Below are 18875 nucleotides of genomic sequence, written 5' to 3' on the forward strand. Positions count from 1 at the left end.
TCCATTACGGTACAAGTGTGCCCTTATAGTATCAAGAGGTTGCTTCCTTAGGTTGCCACATATTGCACATGGGCATGATATTGAATTAGGATCAACGGCATTTTTTTTAGCAAATTGTAAAAAAGATTCTACTCCAACCTCATATTCATAACATAATCTATCTTTTGACATCCATTCTTTGTCCATTGTTTATTTATACACCAATGCTACAAAACAGTCAAGTGACAAGAAAAATAAATTCATATCGCTTAAAAATTATACAATTAGTAGTAACTACCAAAACAAAAACCACATACTTATTTGGTACCTGCTGCATGCATCGGTCATATATTGCCAAAACAAAAACTTATTAAATGAATATAATTATACAATTAGTAGTAACTAGCAAAACAAAAACCACATACTTAAAATACTAACTAACTAACTAACTAACTATATATATATATATATATATATATATATATATATATATATATATATATATATATATGTACACACACACACTAACAGTATACTATATATATGTGTGATGAAATATATATATGTTTTATAATTAATGTTGACACGGAATATATATTCTATACTAACAGTATAAAATATATATACTAATTAGTGTTGTTAGAGTATATATATATACTATACTGTTAGTGTATTTTTTTGGTGAGGATACTGTTGCAGGTTCTAGAACAAATAGGGCTGCTAGAAAAAGTAACGAGAATGGAAGTGATAGGAAGAATCTGAGGGGAGGTATAAATGGAGCAAGGAGTAGTAAGGTTTGAGAGAGGTCTGACATGGTGGAATGGCAAAAGAGAGAGATATAAATACCACCATACATATTACAGACTTAAGAATACAATAACTTCATTAATACCTTGAAGTAAATCTGCATAAGTATACTCTATTTCATTCAACTGCAATGTGTAGTCAAAGGCTCAAGTACTCATATAACTACAAATTTACTTTCAACCACATGTGAATCCTTTCACAACAGATTAGGCAGAATAAATGATAACACTTGAATTCATTAAAAAGTATCAATCATAACCTTAATGTGGCAGTTACCTCAGAACAAATTAAGCAATATAATTCTGCAAAAAACTAAGATTTCCTAGTGCCAATATCACATAGAATAGTTTGATTACCTCAACCTCAATAATAAACATGCCATGACAAACTCTAACCATTAAAAAATATAACTGACCTATTGGAGCACTGGGTAACTGTCCGTCCTTCAAGGGAAGCAGCAACAACCTGCCAATTACTCTCACCAAAAGCTTCCACAGCAGCTCTCAGTGTATTATCCTCCTCCTCAGTCTTCCTAGTTCAACCATCTGCAGAATGTTACAAACTAATTACATCAATTTCTATTACTCAAACAGTCAACAGAAGGATCAAATACTACAAGCTTCCTCAATTATGTACAAGGACTTTGTTCTGCACTCCCACTGCTTTTATGTGGCTATATCTCAACAGATTTAAGGTTGTGATCAAAAGATTTAAGGTTTGCTTTCTCAAACTGCAACTTGTTTTCCTCCTACTCTATTCCCATCTTTTATATCAATCATGTCCAATCCAATCAATGAACTAACAGATACTACATGTCTATGAAGAGTGTACCAGTAACAAAGGGCCGGCCTGAAACATCAGGTCAAATATTCAGAGCATAGGACCAAAGTTTGAACACAGAGCATGAAAAACACAAAGCCATATAAGCTTATACCTTCCATTCATGCGCTGTGGTTCAGAAGGAAGAGTAGCTCGCACACGTGTTTTCTCCTGTACGCGGTCGGCGGTCGGCGAGGGCGGTACGCAGTCGGCGGTCGGCGAGGGCGGTACGCGGTCGGCGGTCGGCGAGGGCGGTACGCAGTCGGCGGTCGGCGAGGGCGGTACGCCGTCGGCGGAGAGCACACGAGGAGGTTATCGGAGACTGGCGTGGCGGAGAGGGAAGACCGGCGTGGCGGAGAGGGAAGACTGGCGTGGCGGAGAGGGAAGACTGGCGTGGCGGAGAGGGAAGACTGGCGTGGCGGAGAGGGAAGACTGGCGTGGCGGAGACAATTTTGGACTAACCCTAATTTTGCGCTCTTTTGTCTGGGAGGGAAGACAAAAATTTCCCAAGTTTGTCTTAGAGGGAAATTTTAATTTGTCTTAGCTTAGAGGGAAATTTCATAACAAAATAATAATTTAATTACTCGAGTCGCTACATCCGGTCAATTAAAATAGAATCGGGTATATAGGTACAGAACACGAGATTCATAGATTTCTATAATGTAGATTCATAATTTCTAATTTAAATACAGTTGTATAGATTAATAATTTATATATAGTAAATTCATAATTTCTATACTGCAGATTCATAATTTCTGTATTGTTGATTCACAATTTCTAAAATGTATAGTTATAAACACTTGGGAATATGAACATCGCAAATTATAAACACAACGTTCTGTAATTGTATGTGAATATAGATCAGAGTTATTCAATCATTATGAATATGCATTTCAATTCAAAAATTATGAATATATAGTTTGGTAATTATGACATACAGCTAATTAAGATCGCGGCGGCAAAAGAAATGGGATATAGAAAATTGTACGGCATCGATCAACTACTCTTTCATATCCATTCTCAACGTGTTTCAGGCATGCCGGAGGGGTCGATTACCAACAGTTTCAACCTTGTTAGTCATGCGCTAGCCGGAAGGGTCGATTACCAACATATAGCTAACCTTAGCTTGTTAGTGAGAGTAACACATCTTTTGTACTAATAGTGAGAGTATATTTTTAATATAAATATAAAATTAAAATTTCGTCACTAAATCATAAACTTTTAACTAGAGTAATTTTTAACCGTCACAAAAATTATGCAAACAATACATTTAATGAGGGATTTTTTTACCCGTCACTAAATTTTTGTCACTAAAAGCTGTTTTTCTTGTAGTCTACATAAGTGTTGTTGTCGCTTGGTGGGTTTAACTTAGTTTATTATGTTAGTGGTCCTAGGTTCTATTCTTCTTGGGGGGAATTCTTTAACTATTTTCTAAAATTGTTGTCTTGGTTTTCACAAACAACACAGAAGCAACCCAGTTATATACCAGATGTTGCACTTTTAAACATAAGAGGTTGTGTTGTGTAGTTGGTAAAATTGTGTACTTGTTAAGCATGAGGTCATAGGTTCGACTCTTCTAGTTAACATCTTCATTTTTATTTTATATACCTGTTAAATAATGATGCGCAACGACAACGGTTGTTTAAAACCGTTGTCTTTATAGTGTTGTGTATTCAAATACACTTAAAGACAACATACCAAAGACAACGGTTAAATAAAACCGTTGTCTTAAACAAATAACGAACATGCAAAGACAACGGTTTTATAAAACCGTTGTCGTTTTAGTGTTGTGTATTCGATTGTGTTTAACGACAACACACCAACGACAACGGTTAAATAAAACCGTTGTCTTTTTTTAAAAAAAGAGCGCACAAAGACAACGGTTTTAAACAACCGTTGTCTTTCTAGTGTTGTGTATTCCAGTGCGCTTAAAGACAACACACCAACGACAACAGTTAAAAAAACCGTTGTCTTATTTAAAAAAAAAACGCACATAGACAACGGTTTTTAAAAACCGTTGTCGTTGTGGTGTTGTCTTTTCACAAAATGCACAAAGACAACACACTTATAACAACGGTTAAGTAAAAACCGTTGTCTTTGACAAAAGTGTTGCATCAAAGACAACGGTTTTGGACCAAACTGTTGTCTTTTATACAAAAGACAACACTTTTCTTAAAAACTGTTGTCTTTCTAGTGTTGTCTATGTGCATTTTTCTTGTAGTGATATCATACATAGATAAGGTATAAGTTGTAAAGCCATTTTCGAAACGGAATACATATATATATATAAGTTCAAAACCAAGAGTAATAGTCAACATAAGACTCAACACTCTCAACAAGAACACGGGAACACATCCCAAGACTACAAAGAACAACAACGACTCACAAGAAGTCTCAAGGTATAATCTATCATCACACAATAGATTAATACCCAACATGCATAACTCAAATGAATAAGACACCACAAACGGCAACACATGCCAAGGAAACACATGCCTTTGTGACTACACACTTCACAAGAAGAGAACTCACAACAACGGCTACACAGGCCCTCGTGACATCACCCATCACGAGTTGATATGCCTTCCTTATGGCCGGTTCCAACCTTATGGCTACCCCCAACCTTATATCTTCTTCCAACCATTACCTCCAGAGCCCCTGTACACCAAGTCCAACCTTTTCCCTCCGAGGACCATCGTCCCCATCCGCCAACGACCGCCAACAAAACCACCCATTTCATAGTACACGAGGGTACCGTTCACATACACGGCAACACATGCCTCGGCAACACATGCCTCTCCCAAAATACGTGAACCCGACACACAGGTCACAAACTCCATAATCACGTCATGGCCACCATGAGGACCACTGTAATACCTTGGTGACCAGTGTCCCATACCACTAATCGTGCAATCCAGGTAAAGCCACACACACATCACACCTCGACAGGAATCAATCAACGGATCACAACGAAGATATGAAACCATACTCAATCAAGGAATGGGTCACAGCCCAACAACAACAACGAAGAATAACACAAGTTATCATCAACCAATAAGAAGGTACAAACAACACACACACTAGCATTTTAACACCGAACTAGCATGCTTAACAAACGGGTAAACCAAACGTAGTTCCGAATAACACACAAGACTCACCAAAGTTCAATGAATCACATTGTTGAATACTTAGCGCGATTCAAGACACCAAAACCTACATGGATTCCTACCATATAGTTCTAGACATATGAAACATCAAGAAGACACTCAAATATTTCCACAAAAGGACATCGGGAAGTCAAAAGACCAAATACCGAGTCAAAAGAATCACGGGGAACAAATCCCCAAACGTCCATATACTGTACCCCGCGGGTGGACCCACGGGTAAGCCCCTACCCGTGGTTCTGCCTGCGGGTACTTAACCCACAAAGAACCTGTTCCCCGCGGGTGGGCGGCGGGTGGACCTCCTACCCGCCGTTCCGCCCGCGGGTACACACCTGTACAAAAATAAATCCCTTCGATGATTTTCATCTCCAAACTCAAATTCAAGTCCAAAACATGCCAAAACTCACCAAATACAACAAAATGAATTGAATCAAAGGAATAGCCAAGCAATGGCACACATGAACCCTAAACACAAGCTCTAGATATGCATTTTCACAAGACAATGCATAAACACTCACATTTCATAGCAAAACACATGTAAAATCCAAGAAATATTCATAGAGGTAAGAAAAATAGATATTGTAGAGCATGGGTTACCTCTTGTAGACCAAAAACCTTCACTTAACACCTCACCAAGCTCCTATCAAAGCTCACCTTCCAAACCCACTTCAAGAACATACCAAAAGATCATAAAGATTTTATCTTTAAGAAAAGACACCTAAGAAGACACTAAAAACACAAGATGAACATGGATCTTACCCTCCTAGATGCCCAAATGTATGAAAGGTAGAATCTTGGAGACAACTCTTGAAGTCTTGGCAGAGCTTCAACTTGGCTTGGAAGAAAAGCAATCCACCTCTTTAGAGAGAAGGTGGACCTAGAATTTGGAAAGTGTAAGGAAAGAAATGAGGGTGTTCTTACTAGGTTAGGTTACAACAACGGTAAAAGAAACATCAATGTGACAAGAGTGTCAAGAACAATTTCTTTTGGTCAAAATCCCAAAAGATTCCATAAGATTTCAATGTAAGAAAGAGTTCAAAATAAGGATTGGCAAGAATTAAACAAACGGATATATTGAGCATAACGAACTCTAGTCCCAACACAAACGCCAACTTCTAGCCAACAACTAAGAACTAAAAAACTAACTCAAAACACCAACTACAAAACTAACTATCCAACCAATCAACAAGCAAGAACAAGCATACAAAGCAAGCATCAAACGACCAATAAACGGTAGGACCAGGTACCTGACGAGAACAACTCTTGATAACACTCCCTCGTGGTTGATTCCAACTCCTAAGTAGCTTCTTCAACTCCATGATGTGACCACCAAACCTTCACCATTTTCACCGACTTCCTTCGAGTATCCGGGGTCTTAAAATCCAAGATTTTGAGCGGTCTTTCTTCATAAGACATATCATCGTCCAAAGGGATCACTTCCGGTGGAAGAACATGTGTCGGGTCATGGACGTACTTCTTAAGCTGCGATACGTGGAAGACATTATGGACTCGCTCCAACTCCAAGGGTAGAGCCAACCGATAAGCTAGGTTCCCAACCCTCTCCAGTATCTCATAAGGTCCTATGAAATGGGGGCTTAGCTTGCCCTTCCTTCAAACCTCATCACTCCTCGAGTGGGTGATACTCTTAGCCAGACTTTATCCCCCACAGCGAACTCTACTTGTCTTCTTGCTCGGTCGGCGTAGGACTTTTGACGATCTTGTGACGCTTTCATCCTACTCTGAATCTGTTTAACCTTTTATGCGGTGTCAAGCAAGAACTGCGGTCCCAAGACTACCGGATTAACCTTATCCTCACAACACAACGGACTACGACACCTTCGACCGTAAAGGGCTTCATAAGGAGCCATGTGAATACTCGAGTGATAACTGTTGTTGTAGGAGAACTCTATTAAGTCCAGGTGATCCTCCAATGATCCTTGAAAATCCAGCATGCATGCCCTCAACATATCCTCGATAGTCTGTATAGTCCTCTCTGTTTGTCCGTCTGTGGCCGGATGGAAGGCAGTACTGAGATTTAGCTTGGTCCCCAAAGCTGCTTGCAAGGACTGCCAAAACTGTGACAAAAACCTTGGGTCCCGATCAGAGACTATATCCTTTGGCACTCCATGATACTTCACTACCTGACTAACATAGGCTTGGGCCAACTGCGTCATTGTCCATGTCTCCTTCATCGCGATAAGGCGCGCGGTCTTGGTCAAGCGGTCCACTATTACCCAGATTTTATCCTTACCATAACGGGTTGCCGGCAAGCCCCCTACGAAGTCCATAGATATGGAGTTCCATTTTCCTTGTGGAACCTCCAATGACTGTGCTAAGCCTTTGACTCTGCAACGCTCCGCTTTCACCTTCTGACAAGTCAAGCATCTGCTCACAAACTCCGCCATCTCCTTCTTCATGTTAGGCCACCAGAAAAGCTTCTTCACGTCCTTATACAATTTGTCGCCTCCAGGATGTACGGAATAGGGGGTATTATGGCCTTCTTCCAAAATCTGACGCTTCAACCAATCACATGACGGAGGTATGCATAGACGGCCTTTGTGCCTCAACTCCCCATCCGTGGACAACTCGAACGGTCCCTCCTTCCCCTTTCCTAGGTCCTCTCTCGCCTTCATCAAGCAATCATCCTTCCATTGTTCTGCTTTGATTTCCTCGAAAAGTGTAGGTATGACTCTTAAGTTGAAAAGACGGGTCTCCGACTCAACTTCACCTTGTTCCACCACTTCTAGGTTCATCCTTTGAAATTCCTTGCAAAGCTCGTCAGCCACCACCCAAATGGAACTAACGGCATGCTTGGTCTTCCTGCTCAGAGCGTCCGCCACAACATTTGCCTTTCCTTCGTGATATTGGATATCCAACTCATAGTCTTTAATGAGTTCCAACCACCGTCTCTGACGCATATTGAGATCCTTCTGGGTAAAGATATACTTGAGACTCTTATGGTCCGTAAAGATCTTGCAACGCACACCATACAGATAATGCCTCCAAATCTTCAAGGCGAAAACTACGGCTGCCAACTCTAAATCATGCGTGGGGTAGTTCTCTTCATGCACTTTAAGCTGTCGCGATGCATAAGCTATTACTGTCCCATTTTGCATTAGCACACAACCTAGTCCTTTCTTAGATGCATCACTGCATACCTCGAACCCTTCTGTCCCCGATGGTAAGATTAGTACCGGTGCGGTTGTGAGCCTCTCTTTCAACTCTCGAAACGCTAATTCGCAAGCTTGATTCCATTGAAAGGGCACATCTTTCTTCAACAGCTTTGTCAACGGTTGAGCCACCTTAGCAAAGTCCAACACAAACCTTCGATAGTAACCCGCTAAACCCAAGAAGCTTCTTACCTCCGCCACGGTTGTCGGCACGGTCCACTCTTTCACCACCCGAACCTTATCTGGATCCACTGATATACCTCTGTTGTCTATCACATGAGCCAAGAATGCTACGCTATCTTTCCAAAACTCACATTTCGAAAGCTTGGCGTACAACTGCTTTTCTCTTAGAATCTGCAACACTGTCCGAAGATGACCCACATGCTCTTCTTTATCCCGAGAATACACAAGGATATCATCGATAAACACGATCACAAAGTCATCGAGGTGAGGCTTGAATACACAATTCATTAGGTCCATGAACACTGCTGGTGCGTTAGTTAATCTGAACGGCATCACCATGAACTCGTAGTGGCCGTAGCGCGTCCGGAACGCCGTCTTAGGTATATCCTGATCTGCCACTTTCAGTTGGTGGTAACCTGATCTCAAATCAATCTTGAAGAAAACCCCGGCACCTCGGAGTTGGTCAAACAAATCGTCTATTCGCGGCAGTGGATACTTGTTTTTGATTGTGACTTGATTCAGCTCGCGGTAGTCGATGCACAATCTCATGCTTCCATCTTTCTTCTTTACAAACAACACCGGCGCTCCCCACGGTGACGTACTCGGCCAGATGTAGCCTTTGTCCAGTAACTCTTGCAACTGAGTCTTCAACTCTTGCATTTCCTTGGGCGCTAAACAATAGGGAGCTTTGGATATGGGCGTTGTACCCGGTATAAGGTCCACCGAGAATTCAACTTCTCTTGGAAGAAGCATTCCCCGGATCTCTTCGAGAAACACATCAAGGAATTCACATACTACAGGTATGGCTTGAGCTACGTCCCTTTTGGCTTCCAGGTTTTCAACTGAACATAAGAAGATCTCGTGGCCTTTCTCCACGTACTTTTTCATCTTCAACATGGACACTAACTTGATCCCTGGTTCTCCTGTTGATCCTCGATACGACACCCTCTTCCCACCTGGTCCTCTCAAAACCACCTTCTATTCACTACACAAGATCTGGGCTCTGAACCGTCCTAGCCAGTCCATACCCAGGACCACATTGACCCCGTCCAGACCAAACTGTATCAGATTACTAGAGAACTCTTCCCCGCCGATGTTTATCTTAACGTCTTTGAAGAGGCGATCACAAACCTTAACTTCTCCCGATGCCACCTTGACGTTTGGCTTCACTCCAACACCTTCGGTTAGGCCCAACTTCTCTACGAGTTCCGGGGATATGAACGAGTTGGACGCCCCGGAATCGAACAAGACTACTGTTGGGACGGCATGCACCAAAAACATTCCGATCACTACATCACTATCTCCTGCTCGGGCCTCGCTTAGGGTGAGGGTCTTCTCTTGGGTTAACTCTTCTGACAAACTCTGTGTCCTCAACTCCCCACTTCTTCTTAGATCTCGGGACGATGGCAATGTAGCTGCACTGGGACTTACTCGAGTGGACGTACCACTTCGAATCCATTGCTCAACTACACTAGGAATGTCACGAACTCCTGTTGTTCTGGGTCTCTTGGCGGCATCACGCAGTTCTTCAAACGGAACGATACGCCGACGAGAAGACATCGCAGACTTCTACAACAACAACACGATTACCAAAAAGACAACAAGCAAGCAAATAACTAAAGGTCACTTTAAGGTGTCAAACCACACTTAGCCACTTAAAAGTCTAGACTTTACCCTCCTAGACTCAAACCTAGCCTCTGATACCAACTGTAACACCCCGTAAAACCATGATATTTAAAGCCTTAAAACATGCAGATAACTTAAACCAAAACACCAAACACAGCGGAAGACTGAAAGAGAAGATATATATAAAATAAGGAAACGGGGTACTATGCCACGCTCACCCAAGGGTGAACGCACAGGCTAAATCTGCATTGTTTAAAATCTACAACCATCCAACAGAGTACTAAGTCTAGATTGGCTCACAGGCGACAAAACATAAAAGGGGAGCAATACTAGCTGGCACTAGACCGCGCACTCGTCTAAGCATCACCTGAAAGAAGTATATAAAACATGGGACGACGCCCGGTCAGCGAATAATGCTGGTAACCCACCAATACAGGTGAAATATCATACATGGATAAGGTATAAGTTATAAAGCCATTTTCGAAACGGAATACATATATATATATAAGTTCAAAACCAAGAGTAATAATCAACACAAGACTCAACACTCTCAACAAGAACACGGGAACACATCCCAAGACTACAAAGAACAACAACGACTCAAAAGAAGTCTCAAGGTATAATCTATCATCATACAATAGATTAATACCCAACATGCATAACTCAAAGGAATAAGACACCACAAACGGCAACGCATGCCAAGGCAACACATGCCTTTGTAACTACACACGTCAGAAGAAGAGAACTCACAACAACGGCTACACAAGCCCTCGTGACATTACCCATCACGAGTTGATATGCCTTCCTTATGGCCGGTTCCAACCTTATGGCTACCCCCAACCTTATATCTTCTTCCAACCATTACCTCCAGGACCCCTGTACACCAAGTCCAACCTTTTTCCTCCGAGCACCGTCGTCCCCATCCGCCAACGACCGCCAACAAAACCACCCATTTCATAGTACACGAGGGTACCGTTCACACACACGGCAACACATGCCTCTCCCAAAATACGTGAACCCGACACACAGGTCACAAACTCCATAATCACGTCATGGCCACCACGAGGACCACTGCAATACCTTGGTGACTAGTGTCCCATACCACTAATCGTGCAATCCAGGTAAAGCCACACACACATCACACCTCGACAGGAATCAATCAACGGATCACAACGAAGATATGAAACCATACTCAATCAAGGAATGGGTCACAGCCCAACAACAACTACGATAAATAACACAAGTTATCATCAACTAATAAGAAGGTACAAACAATACACATGCTAGCATTTAAACACTGAACTAGCATACTTAACAAACGGGTAAACCAAACGTAGTTCCGAAGAACACACAAGACTCACCACGGTTCAACGAATCACAATGTTGAACACTTAGCACGATTCAAGACACCAAAACCTACATGGATTCCTACCATATAGTTCTAGACATACGAAACATCAAGAAGACACTCAAATAGTTCCACAAAAGAACATCGGGAAGTCAAAAGACCAAATACCAAGTCAAAAGAATCACGGGGAACAAATCCCCAATCGTCCATATACTGTACCCCGCGGGTGGACCCACGGGTAAGCCCCTACCCGTGGTTCTGCCCGCGGGTACTTAACCCACAAACAGCTTGTACCCCGCGGGTGGGCGACGGGTGGACCTCCTACCTGCCGTTCCGCCCGCGGGTAAACACCTGTACCAAAATAAATCCCTTCGGGGATTTTCATCTCCAAACTCAAATTCAAGTCCAAAACATGCCAAAACCTACCAAATACAACAAAATGACTTGAATCAAAGGAATAGCCAAGCAATGGCACACATGAACCCTAAACACAAGCTCTAGATATGCATTTTCACAAGACAACGCATAAACACTCACATTTCATAGCAAAACACATGTAGAATCTAAGAAATATTCATATAGGTAAGAAAAATAGATTTTGTAGAGCATGGGTTACCTCTTGTAGATCAAAAACCTTCACTTAACACCTCACCAAGCTCCTATCAAAGCTCACCTTCCAAACCCACTTCAAGAACACACCAAAAGATCATAAAGATTCTATCTTTAAGAAAAGACACCTAAGAAGACACTAAAAACACAAGATGAACATGGATCTTACCCTCCTAGATGCCCAAATGTATGAAAGGTAGAATCTTGGAGGCAACTCTTGAAGTCTTGGCAAAGCTTCAACTTGGCTTGGAAGAAAAGCTATCCACCTTTTTAGAGAGAAGGTGGAGCTAGAATTTGGAAAATGTAAGGAAAGAAATGAGGGTGTTCTTACTAGGTTAGGTTACAATACTAACACAATGTGAAAGGTCACCCTTACTAACATGGAAAGGTGTAAGGGAATAAGGGAACTCCTTACAAAGCTCAAGGTACAACTTTGACTTTGGGGTTGACTAGTCAATTACTAGTCCCCGGCTATTGAATTTCAGGAATTTAAGGAATTATATTAAAAATTGAAATAGGATTAATTACATAATTAATCCCTTAATCGAATTTGGATTTCAGGGTGTCACACTCACACTAAAACCAACTCTATATGCATGTTCATTATACAACTCAAAAGCTTCATCACCATTACTTACTACAACACCAACCAAATCTTCATCAACTGCAATTAAAAAAATATAACCTCAAGTATAAAAAATAATAACATTTGATGGAAATATAATTCCAACATAGAGGGGGAAAGGGGAATGCCGAATAAATCCAGCCATGCTCTACATAAGAATAAAATTTCCATCCAATGATATAAAATATAACAGGGCTGAACATTATGAATGTAAATTCATAATTCCATAAATGTATGTTCATAATTACAAAACTGTATATTCATAATTTCATAACTGTATATTCATAACTCCATAGCTGTTCATTCATAATTCCAAACTACATACTCATAATTTCATACTGTATATTCATAATTTCATAAATCTATATTCACAGAAGCACAATACATATATGATCAAAAACACCATTCTAAAACACCATCACATAGCACAAAAAAAAAAACTACTAAAACTTGATCTGTACTTATTGAATAAAAAAACATTCTAATTGACAGTAAACACTAGTAAAAAACCTGTAATCGAAGAAGATCCATCAATGTTTAAAACTCCTTGATCTGTACTTAATGAATCACCCACCAAATCTTCATTCACTGATTGCAATAAAACACCAAAAAAAAATTACTAAAACTTTATCTGTAATAATTGAACCAAAAGCAATCTAATTGACAGTAAACACTAGTAAAAAAACATGGAATCGAAGAAGATCCATCAATGTTTAAATACCAATCCTTCATTCACTGAAAATACAAAAACAGTGTACACAGAGCAATCAAATATAGAAACATACAAGTGTAAAATTTTGAACATATAACATGCAACTTACGGACAGTGACTTTACAAACAGCTACAGAGTACCAAAAACTGTTATGGATATATTGTTCACACAATATGAATGTACAACTCAATCATTATGAATGTATAATTGCAAGATTATGAACATGCAAACTGCCAAGATTTCTGAGCAGAGTAAACACTCCAAAATCTGAAATCACCAGTAAAATCTAACCAAAATCGCAAACATTGTTTGCAATCACCAGTAAAACCTCACCAAAATCGCAGACATTGTATGTAATCAACACCAACCACCAATTCAAAAAAAAAACACATATGACTAAATCATAACGCTAACACCAAAATTGATCGCAGTAACAAACACAAATATAAAATCGAATACAATTTTTAACCTCATAAATCTTAAAAACAAAAAATATCAAATAGATCAGAAATCGCAAAATACCTCGACCTGCATCGTAGAATATCGATCAACATTGAAATCTCTCTGATTTGTTGCCTCCCCCATCAACGAATTCATTATTCCAAATCAGAAGAATAACAACCAACAAAAAAAAAAAAACGAAAGGAAAAAATAGATGAAGCTTGCGAAAATATACGATTGCGATTTAGAAGAAATTGCAATCGGAAATCACCAAAACGAATGAATTAAAGAATAGAAACTGTCTGCCAAACAAACCAAATACGCCGTTAACGGCTTAACAAAATCAATTTTTTTTAATTAGAATGCCGCCATTTTCCTTTAAAACGACGACATTTTGGACTCGTGTCCACAATGCATAGTGGACACGAGTCTATAGCATAATTTGCGCCATAACATCATTGCACAAATCATTTTCATTCACTACCACCAGTAAACAAGATGCAATAAAGACACAACCAGTAAAAAAGAAACTAAACTTCACTAAAGATGGAGAAGATAAATACAATTCCAAGCCTCATCAAAAGCCAAAAGTGCACTAAGAAAAATTACATTAATCTGCTCAAATTAGTACTCTTTATCCAACTGTTTTCTTCCAATGCTTGACCATGATAGATAGTCAGCTTTATCCAAATTAGTACTCTTTATCCTACCTCCCGCCGGAGGCCTTCACCGTTCCAGCGGGTGGTCGCCCACCCGCTGGAACAGTGGCCTTTTCCGGTGGGTGGTCGAGTGGGGGTTCATTTTCCTCCAGTTGATCTTCCTAAGCTTGGTGATGGGGAATCATTTGGCTAGGTTTCTTGGGGGAATTTTCGAGTAATAGAGATATGGGTGGAAGGAGTTCTAAAGGCTTTCTAATCCCCTATATATAGGTTTAGAAATCCTAATTAGAATCTGAATAGTAAAGGCCCACTTTCTTTATGGTTAACAGGCTTAAAGGCTTTAATATAGATAAGGGTCCATGGTCCTCCATGGACCACATTAATTAATTAAGGGATCCTGACCGAATTAAATCATTTTTAACCATTCTTAACGGAATTAATTAAATAATTAATTCGAATTTAAAGGGTAGAAACACGGGGTGTTACATTTGGCATTGTCCACTAAACCATTGAGTCACCGTGAGGGCCCTTAGGGTTGGGGATTCAACCTTTTGGGAGAAGATTACTGGGAATGTTAGATTCTTATGTTTGGTTTAAAACTGATGTATATAATATAAATCTGTTTGGTTGAAGAGTTATTTATTTTATGTTATGATGATTATTTTACTTGATTACCGTTAAACTATTTTTTTTGAAGGGAAAAACTTAATTCATTGAATCAATGCACAAACAGTCAACAAGATAAAGGGGCGGGATATCTACCCATTCCCCGCAACCGAACTTAGAAACGGCTTCCCGCGCAACAAGGTGAGCTACACGATTCGCATATCGCTTTACGAAAGAGAACGCTACATTATGAAGCATAGAAGTAGTTGTTTTAATATCGTCAACTATACTACCAAATGCTGAATGAAAAGGCACAGCATGAATAGAATGAAAAACAATTTGTGAATCAGTTTCGACGTCCACATCTCCTAGCCCCAAATTCTTAAACCAACTTAGAGCCTCCTGAATAGCATATGCCTCAACTTCATTTATGCTGAAACAACCCTTCAGGCAGCAAGAAATCTTCCCTCCCCATCCTTAAGAATCCAACCCATGCCCATACAATTATTAGCATAATCAAAGGCTGCATTAGTATTTACCTTCAATCTGCCCAGTGACGGTTTCCTCCATTGCACCTCATTAATGGCCGAATGAATTGAAGAATGAGAGCCATGCGCATGCACCGGTTCCTTTGCATTTTTCCAGCTGTACCAAAAAGAAAGAGACATATGTAACATTGTATCCATTACAAAGGGAGACATTGTATTGTAATAAATTTCAAAATTAAAATAATTAAATAAAGTAATGTTATAATATAGAAGTAAATGATTTAAAATTAATTAACTAAGAGCTTGAACAATAATTAACTAAAAAAAAAGATTACAATGACAAAATTAACAATAACACAGTGGAATGTGAGAATACCTAAAAAAAAAAAAAAGGGAGTATCTAATATTCCCTTGCAATAGGTAAAAAACTTATGTGGAGGTTATGTAACTTATGTTACATTTCCGTAGAAATTGCATAACTTGACCAAACATGAGAATCTTATATTTCCAAGCAACTATAACTTTAGTTATCTTATATAACTTGAACCAAATGTCCCGAGGTTATTTTATATATAATTACTTATCAGCTAACACCTAATTTACCAAACATCTTTCTATAACCAACTAATAGTATAATAGTTATTTGTACGTCAAACATCTCCATTGTCATTTTAACACATTTTTATTTTTCTCTTTTTATTTAAATTCATGATAGCATAATTTTTTTTCCTGCATCACACGGGTAAAACACTAGTAATAACTACAACCATAGTATCTAAAAATGATATTATTAAATTTACAAAAGATATTCATATATGTATGTATGTATGTATATATAAGTGATTTATAACTAGATTTTATTTTAGATTTGTTTAAATTCATAAATTGACAGCACTGAATGTTACGGAGTATTTAATATGATGACCGATTCAATGGGTTGACTTAATGACCAAGACTTTGGTCCTGGTGAACTCTGATTTTATATAGATTTGTTTAAATTCATAAATTGAAAGCAGTGGATGAGTGGATGTTATTTAATATGATGACCAATTGAATGGGTTGATTTGATGACCAAGACTTTGTTCCTGCTGAACTCTGCAGAAAATTCACAGCTCAAAAGCTTTTAAATCCTGGCAAGAAGATGAAAACACAACAACAAAGGGAAAGCAAAATAAAACATAAAATCCATGGCCCTTTTGCTTCTGCTCTTATCTGCTGCATTTTGTTCAGCAGCAGCTCAACAAACCTCCACCAACATAAGCCTAGGCTCCTCCTTAACACCAACCGGCAAGTCTTCGTCTTCATGGCTATCACCCAATGGCCATTTCGCTTTCGGTTTCTATCAGCAAGGCAGTAGTGGCTATGCCGTCGGAATATTCCTAGCCGCCATACCTGAGAAGACACCTATCTGGACAGCCAACAGGGACACTACTCCCATTTTCCCCACCAACTCAACTTTGGTGTTGAAGAGCGATGGGAGGCTAGTTGTGGAGGTAGGCCAAGGCCAAGATATCGATATTATTGATAATGGTCTTCCTATTACATTAGCTTCCATGCTAGACAACGGGAATTTCGTGGTTTATAGTTCTGATGGGATCTTGTGGCAGAGCTTTGATAATCCAACAAATACCCTTTTGCCCGGACAGAGCCTTTCCAATGGAAAAGAGCTGGTTTCCAGTGCTTCAGAAAGCGATGACACTTCCGGAATTTTCCGTATCAAGATGCAAAGTGACGGAAACCTCGTACAGTATCCAGTCCAGACTTCAGATACTGGTGAAAATGCTTACTGGGCATCAAACACTGCTGGTCAAGGTAATCAGATTACGCTAAATCTTGAGGAAGATGCTTACCTCTACTTGATCAATTCTACTAACAATATTAGTGTGGATAACTTAACCACAGGAGGCTTTCCAAAGGAAAAATATATTTACATTGCAAAGATAGATGTGGATGGTATTTTCCGGCTGTATTCGCATCCATTCGGTCATGGAAACTGGTCAGTTTTATGGTCATCTACGGCGGATAAATGCGCCCCAAAAGGTCTCTGCGGGGTGAATGCTTTTTGCACTACAATGGACACTGAATCTGAATGCAGATGTCTCCCGGGGTTCGATTTTGTCATTCCGGGCAACTGGAGTTCAGGATGCATTAGAAATTTCAGTGCAATAAGCTGTCATTCGACGGGTGGCGGGGGCGATATTGATTATGAAATGAGAGCATTGGACAACACGGCGTGGCAAAGCAATTCCTATGCTGTGTTGAAAGCTTTGACTAAAGAAGAGTGTGGGGAAGCCTGTTTGGAGGATTGCAATTGTGATGCAGCCCTGTTTAAAGATGGGGAATGCAGAAAAGATAGGTTGCCCCTGATATATGGAAGGAGATCCATGGGTGACTCTAATGCAGCTCTTATTAAGGTTGGATTGCCTGTTAGAGGAGGAGGTCCGGTTGATCACCCCACAGGAAGCAAAAAACACATTTTAGCTATCAGCATTTCATTATTAGCTTTTGCTCTTCTGGTCTTGGTGATCTCGGGGGTGCTGATACACAAAAGCCGGGCTTGGAGATATAGAAACATCTCTGCTGAGAGCAGAGGTGACCATTTTTTCGAAGACGTTGGTCCCCGGGCTTTCACCTATGCAGAATTAGAGAAAGTAACCAATGATTTCAAGGAAGAGCTTGGCAGAGGGGCATTTGGGACAGTATTCAAAGGAGTGCTAGCAGAATGCCAGAAATTAGTAGCTGTAAAGAGGCTAGAAAAAGTTTTGGAAGAAGGGGAAACAGAGTTCCAGAATGAAATGAAAGCTATTGGAAAAACCCATCATCGTAATTTAGTGAAGCTGCTGGGTTACTGCATAGATGGACCTAAAAGGCTTCTGGTTTATGAATACATGAGCAACGGATCTCTGGCTGATATACTTTTCTCACCGGAGAAACAGCCATGCTGGGAGGAGAGAATTGGCATTGCTCGAGACATCGCAAGGGGCCTTCTGTATTTACATGAAGAGTGTGACACACAAATCATCCATTGTGATATAAAGCCTCAGAACATACTTATGGACAATCAGTTCGTGGCAAAGATTTCAGACTTTGGATTGGCAAAGCTTATGAAGCAAGATCAGACCAGAACTTATACTATAGTTAGAGGAACAAAAGGCTACGTCGCACCAGAATGGCACAGGAAGATGGCGGTGACAGTAAAAGCAGATGTATACAGCTTTGGGATAGTGCTGTTAGAGCTAATCAGTCGACGAAAGAGTGTGGATTGGAGCCTTTGTGATGAAGAAGCTGTTCTTGAAGAATGGGTATACAACTGCTTTGAGGCGGGTGAGGTAAGTAAAGTAGTTGGGGAAGAGGAAGTGGAGAAGAGACAAGTAGAGAGAATGGTAAGAATTAGTCTATGGTGCATTCAAGAAGAACCATCACTCCGCCCTTCAATGAAGAAAGTTTTACTAATGCTAGAGGGGACAGTTGATATCCCTGTTCCTCCCAGTCCTACTTCATTTCTTAGTGTTGTGTAATTCAGACTTAACTATTTCAAACTTCTACGTTTTTTCCTTTTGCTATTTGGAATCTTTAAGTCCATGTCTTTTAATATATATTGAAATCAAATAAATGTAATACTATTTGCTTGTATGCAT

General features: G+C 39.9%; 1 protein-coding gene across 1 annotated transcript; it reads left to right on the forward strand.

Annotated features, from left to right (window-relative positions):
* The first annotated feature begins 16308 nt into the window (after positions 1 to 16308).
* LOC109191548 (G-type lectin S-receptor-like serine/threonine-protein kinase LECRK3) lies at positions 16309 to 18875 on the forward strand. Its single transcript, XM_019342175.1, has one exon. It carries the CDS (start codon positions 16425 to 16427, stop codon positions 18753 to 18755), a length of 2331 nt encoding a protein of 776 aa, XP_019197720.1. The 5' UTR covers positions 16309 to 16424; the 3' UTR covers positions 18756 to 18875.

Source organism: Ipomoea nil, unplaced genomic scaffold (genome assembly GCF_001879475.1).
Source record: "Ipomoea nil cultivar Tokyo-kokei standard unplaced genomic scaffold, Asagao_1.1 scaffold1694, whole genome shotgun sequence".
NCBI classification, from domain to species: domain Eukaryota; kingdom Viridiplantae; phylum Streptophyta; class Magnoliopsida; order Solanales; family Convolvulaceae; genus Ipomoea; species Ipomoea nil.